Source organism: Cephus cinctus, unplaced genomic scaffold (genome assembly GCF_000341935.2).
Source record: "Cephus cinctus unplaced genomic scaffold, Ccin1 Ccin1_scaffold0084, whole genome shotgun sequence".
NCBI lineage: Eukaryota > Metazoa > Arthropoda > Insecta > Hymenoptera > Cephidae > Cephus > Cephus cinctus.
This window is the reverse complement of record NW_014332824.1, coordinates 290,931-296,886: the sequence shown is the minus strand read 5'-3', so window position 1 is coordinate 296,886 and position 5,956 is coordinate 290,931. Positions and strand designations below refer to the sequence as shown.

General features: G+C 40.4%; 1 protein-coding gene across 4 annotated transcripts in view; it reads left to right on the top strand.

Annotated features, from left to right (window-relative positions):
- The first annotated feature begins 2,640 nt into the window (after positions 1 to 2,640).
- Positions 2,641 to 5,956, top strand: part of LOC107271760 (uncharacterized PE-PGRS family protein PE_PGRS10-like) — a 32,066-nt gene continuing 28,750 nt past the window's right edge. For 2 of the 4 annotated variants that reach the window (XR_003061064.1, XM_025089239.1), the window contains exons 1-2: positions 2,647 to 2,974; positions 5,079 to 5,234. Coding sequence is in view for 2 of the 4 variants with exons in the window: in XM_025089239.1 (XP_024945007.1) it covers positions 5,189 to 5,234 (46 nt within the window). In the remaining 2 variants the exon portion in view is untranslated. Of the gene's footprint in view, positions 2,975 to 5,078; positions 5,235 to 5,495; positions 5,661 to 5,956 lie in introns of all 4 variants that reach the window. The other 2 variants (XR_003061061.1, XM_025089244.1) reach the window with 2 other exon arrangements.

The window sequence follows — 5,956 nt, the reverse complement described above, 5'->3', positions numbered from 1 at the left end:
CTGTACTTGGCGTAGTTTTTTACACGTAAGTGTTTTTTGGGGGATATAATTATGCGCAACTGACGACGGGCGCTATGCCATAGGAGTGGGTATTGGTGCTCATTCGTGTGGCGCTGTGTGCACCGCTTCCAGTCGTGGTTGAGTATCAGCTGAGTAGAGCGCGTTGCGGCCGCGTGACGTCAAGCTGTCCCGCGTTGCCCTCGCCTCCTGGGTCAGTAGAGCTGCTCTGCGCAGATAGCGCGAGTGTCCACCCTCGCGTGTCGCAGCTCCCTTCCTCCTTGGCCTCCAGCTGGCTCTCCCTCTCTCTTTCTCTGCGTCTTCACGGGCACGGCGAGCGAGCATCTATTCGAACTCCGGCAGAGTACACGCAAAACAAAAGAAAATAATGAAATAATCTGTCGTTATTATAATTGGGCCCTTGCGGTCGGTGGATCCTGCCTGGACTTTGTTATGGCTTTAGGCTCGTATCGCGTTTCGGCGTGACTTTCCGCCGAGGACAAGACGGGTGAAATCCACCACGTCACAAAACCCAACAAATTTAACATATAATAAGAAATATAATGTATGAACGAGTCAAAGACGAGAGAGTGCAGTCTCTCCGAAGCCCCAAACGATTGTGTTATAGATTTTTTTCCGGAAGAGACATGGATAGTCTGACTTTAATACTAATCTCAAATAAATGGAACATATCAAGTCATTTGAAACATTACACAAGAAACAGGTACACTTCTCATCCGATTCACACACAATTCATTGTATGATTTATTTGGAATATGCGTATAGAATGGCAAGATGCGGAGACTGGCAAAGAAAGGCATGAGATACAAATAGATTTCAATTAAGATATCGTCAACCCAAGGATTTACTGGGTCCATTTCTAAGCAAACGAGCATTATTATCCTCATTGCTAATGTAACCGCTTGACATTTCTTAGAGCATTCTTCATTAAATATTTTGATGTATTGGGTGGTTAATTCCACCAAGGGTCTCCGGGAACTAGTTATCGAAAACACGGGGAGGGGTCTCGAAGAAAAATAAATAAATACGGGGTAAAATAGGAACAAAATATAATTAACAGAAAAGGTTGATAGAACAGAATAAGCAGAAAAGAAAATAAACTAGATATTACGGAAAAGAAAAGAAAAGAAACTGAATCCGCAAATATGTCAAACACGCAATACTAAACTAAACGTCCGTGGAGTTGGAGGGAGATGGCTCCAACGCTGTCACATGAGCCTCTTAAATACCCGTGTGGCGGGACTACACCGGGTCTGCATACGCGTGGTGATGGTGGCGGGCTGGACGGGCGTCACCCTCACGTGGTTGGATCAGCTGTTCGCTGCCTATGCCATCCGTGCCTTCCGCTGCCTTGACAATGTAGCCACTCTCACGATGCTTCCCTTGGAGATGGATCTTCGAAGAAAATCTGCGTTGGTTATCCTCGATGACGGTCCTCGAGTACGGGGAAAGGGAAACGGGGAGCGAAGGGTGGAGAAAAGGGATCTTAAAACTAAATACAATAGGCTTAAAACACTAAATATACGCAGTTAACAATATTCAATAATACATGCAATAGGAATGATATTCGACGCCAACGGTGCCCTCGAGCCAGGTGACGGGGAGGAGTCGTTAGTAACATTTTTATTACAATATATTGTGACAAGAGTCCCTAACCAGACAAGGGATATCCGAGCGAGCACTAGTTCGCTGCCGCGCCACTAGGTGGCCAAGGCAACTCGCATGTAAAAACGTAGGACCGGGTAAATAATTAATCCGTCGATTGTGCGGATTGGGTCTTCTTCTTCTTCTTCGCCATCAACGTATAATTTTGTATCCTGCATCTTGTATCCTGAATCCGGAATCCTGCATCTAATATCCAGCTTCTCCCATCCGAGAGAGAACAATTTTTTTGGAATCAAACCGTTCGTTGAGGATTCTGTGGTTCTAGTTTCATTTTCAGCATAGTCTAGTAGCGCGCAGCGTTTAGCTACCCTGGACATAGTAGCATTCCGCTACTTAGCCCGTGTACCGAGTCCAGTAGCGCAGCGTTTAGCTACCCTGGACAAATTAGCAGAGAGTGATCGCTCTCGCATCATCCGTAGCAGGAAGTGTGTTGGCTTCCGCAATCTCAAATCACGCATCCTCCGTAGCTGGAAGTGTTGGCTTCCACATCCTTAAGTCAATTCCTCCGACCTTTTGAATTTACCGATTGTAATAGAACCGATCGATGATACCGTATAGAGACGCAAAGTATAATAAACGAAGAAAAGTTTACCTGAAAAGAACGTTTTATTATTGCTGTAACACAACTATCCCTTTACCGTTCCGAACCCTGGTTCACTCTAAGAGCTAAGTGGCCAAAATCGTCATTCGAGGGAACTGGTACTTCACCAGTGTTGACAGTTGGAAATAATATACGTTACAATATATTAACCCACAAGCGTGCACTGTTTTCGTGGCATTGCATGAAAGCTTGACTCGAATTATCATCGCCAGGACGAGTAATGCTATTGCATATCTGGCTCGTACTAATGACGTGTTTACCAGTCACATAATCGCCAATATATTTTTTAAATTTATACTGTAATTCTTTATATTTTTCCGTCAACTCGTCTAATCTCTCCAAAAATTATATCTTTTGTTTCAGACACCACTGCTGTTTTCGTTGACGTTCTTGCCCTCGTGCACGTTTCTTTTCCTCGTCATTTGGCTGCCGTAACAATCAGGTGACTTTGAGCCTGCCACTGCGATTTCAGAAAAGTGCGAGAGCCATTTGGACTTACACGAATCTGCACGAGGCTGGGGATTGGAGGATTCGCAAAGTTCCTCCATGGGATAAGGAGGCTACCGTCTTGAATCAATCTCGACGCAAAATTCCTGAAACCGCTTTTCGGCACTGCGCAAAGGGGATGCCGTTCATCATCTCACTTTAATTCACCGATGCTACGCAATAGTCTGCGCGATAAGGTTCAAGGTTAGGGAGGGAAGTTCTGGAATCTTCCTGCATTCCGGAAGGCTATATCCTCGATCCCCCAAAAAACACTTACGTGTAAGAAACTACGCCAAGTACAGGAGTGCTGTGAATTCCTCTAATAAAAAGTATTGATATCTTATTATTGAGGCCAAGTACATAAGTCACTACATGTCTGCCTATTATATGATCTAGCACTGGCCCATCATTTTAGTTGTATTTTCAAAATTTCCTAGAACGTTTTCACTATTCTGTTACATTACTACTGCTTCCCGTAGTTGATTATGATTTAATGGTTATTTAATAATTAATAAAACTTTAGCTGATTCCTTATCGAGTACTACTTGGCGGGTCCGTGCCAGGAATTCTAACGTACTTACTTTGAACGTACTAATAGTATCCTAAAACTATACATATGTTTGTTATTAAGCTTTTACCATGATTATTATTGACGAGTTATTGTTAATAAGCTCTATATAGAAAGTTGACATTGGTTTTGAGTTTAATGACTGGCATAATGAACGCAAATTTATATGCAGAAATGCACGGACCCGCTAAGTAGTACTCGATAAGGGATCGGCTAAAGTTTGATTAATTACTAAATAATCATTAAATCATAATTAACTACGAGAAGCTGTAGTAATGTAAAAGAGTAGTGAAAACGTTATAGGAAATTTTGAAAATAGAATTAAAATCATGGCCCAGTGCTAGATCATATAATAGGCAAACATGTAGTGACTTATGTACTTGGTGTCAATAATCTGATATCAATACTTTTTATTAGAGGAATACACACCACTCCTGTACTTGGTGTAGTTTTTTACATGTAAGTGTGTTTTTGGGGGATATCACAAGTTTTTGTTGCTCAACGGGACATAGAAGCTCTAAGCACTGAACTCTATATTGTCACAAATATAAAATGTAAATTTATTATGATGTCGCTAATCAGAAAAATATCTAAAATACGAGAAACTATATCGAAGCACAGAAATACGTACACCGATACACGCGCGCCTCACATGAATGCTATTAAAAACTTAATAATTCTATACTGTTGTGAAAGCACCCTTATACTAACTGGAAATTCGGTATGAACGGTAGCTTCACGTATAAAGTGTGTTTGATTGTGTTGTGTATTCGTAAATTACTAACACCATACAAAGTACAAATAACTAAAGAAGGCAAAGCATTCAGTGCCATTTGTCGTGTAAAAAAGTCGATGGATGTGCGAAGACGACGACGACGACGACGGACCTGAAATAAAATCATTTTGCTCGCCGTGTGAATACGTCCTGATCCTGCACACTAATCGTATTGAATTTGGTGGCAATCATTTCAGAACCCTTTATTCCTAGAGTGAATGTATCAATAAATTTTTCTTACATACAGCCGTTCATAAGATATTTGAGTCGAAACACAGGTACAAGAGATGCTTCGAGTAAAGATCCCCGTACGGCGGGTTGCCTGTACTTGGCGCGAGACTCGACCGAGTCTCTTGATTTGCAAACCGGCTGATAGCTGCAGTCCAAAACGTGTACGAACTTGTATGAGAATGGGAGGGGGTTCATCTAAGCTTCTAAAATGTTCGCGAAGCTTCTCCGGGGTGAAGGGCAAGGGGCTGCCTCAAAACGTCGCGCGAGAGGACCGCCGGCTCTAGGAGCGATCCTTCACGATTTAGCACGGACGCAAACAGTCGAAGGTTCTAGAATGTTCCAGAAGTTTGTAGAGGGTTTTTAATCTTTCAAGATTCTCAGAATCGAACATCAAGTTCTTGGAATCAAACGTCAAATTCCTGGAATCGAGCGACAATTCTCGGAATCCACGGTTTAATGTCGTAACTCCTGAAAATCATAGGGCTTACGACGCTAATTTAGCACGTATATCTACTTTCGAAGGTTCCAGAATGTCGGTAAATGTCGGTTACAGGAATCTTGAGCCAGAACTCCCCAACTCATACTACAGCTATCTGTTCCAAAGAAGTGCGATACTTTGGCGATTTTAATTAAATTGTGACATGAACAAGCACTACTTCTGATAAGCTGGTGTTGTATAACCCAACTTTTCACCTTTGGTAAAATAAACATCACAATTAAATTTTGTGTTGCAGGATTTCGCTATAATGGAAAAAAAACTACAGTAGGAGTAATGAATATTTGTAAGAGGATGATCACATGGTGTGATAAGGTTTGAGGTGAAACGAGCTGTTGATGTCACGTTATGGGGTGGTTCTTCCTCGCCGGGATTCTATTACTTTCCTTATGCGGTAAAACTCTTTATTAATATCTACAATGTTTTAAAATTTGAGTATGTAACACAGTTTAATCTACAACGAGAATAATGACATTTCTTAAATCATCAGAAACATTCAAAATTCGAAATTAAAGTTGTATTTATCAATAACAAATTTTTTTTTATTATAATAAATTTAAAATGGGTATCAAAGTATGATGATGTATAAAGTAACAATTAAATAGTATGTAATAAAACATAAGTTAAATACCAACACAGTATTTGATATCCATAGGATTCCTAATTTGGCTGTCGATATCCACAGTATATCCAGAAGATATCCTGAGTATCTAAATTGATGACCATAAGATATCCAAAGTTCCCACTTGTAGATATTCTATTGATATTCTGCAATTTCTCTGGAAATCCATACATTTTTCAAGTAGAAGTATCAGCAACGGTAATGCATCTTAAACATAAAATTAATAGATGGCAAGGCCATTAACACTAAACCTACCGACATATTATATATACCTATTTTTACCGATGGCTGTCAAATGACCGCTTTTGAAATAAACATTATAGTCTTTTCCAGTTGATTGTAATTAATACAGAATTTAGCATAGTCGTGCAGTAAGTTCAAGAAAAATAAAAACCTGGAATTTAACAATTTTGATTAAAGTCTCAAAAGCGGTCATTTGACTGCTCTGGTAGGTTTAGTGTTAAGTAGCTTGTTCTGCATTAACATATGCATAG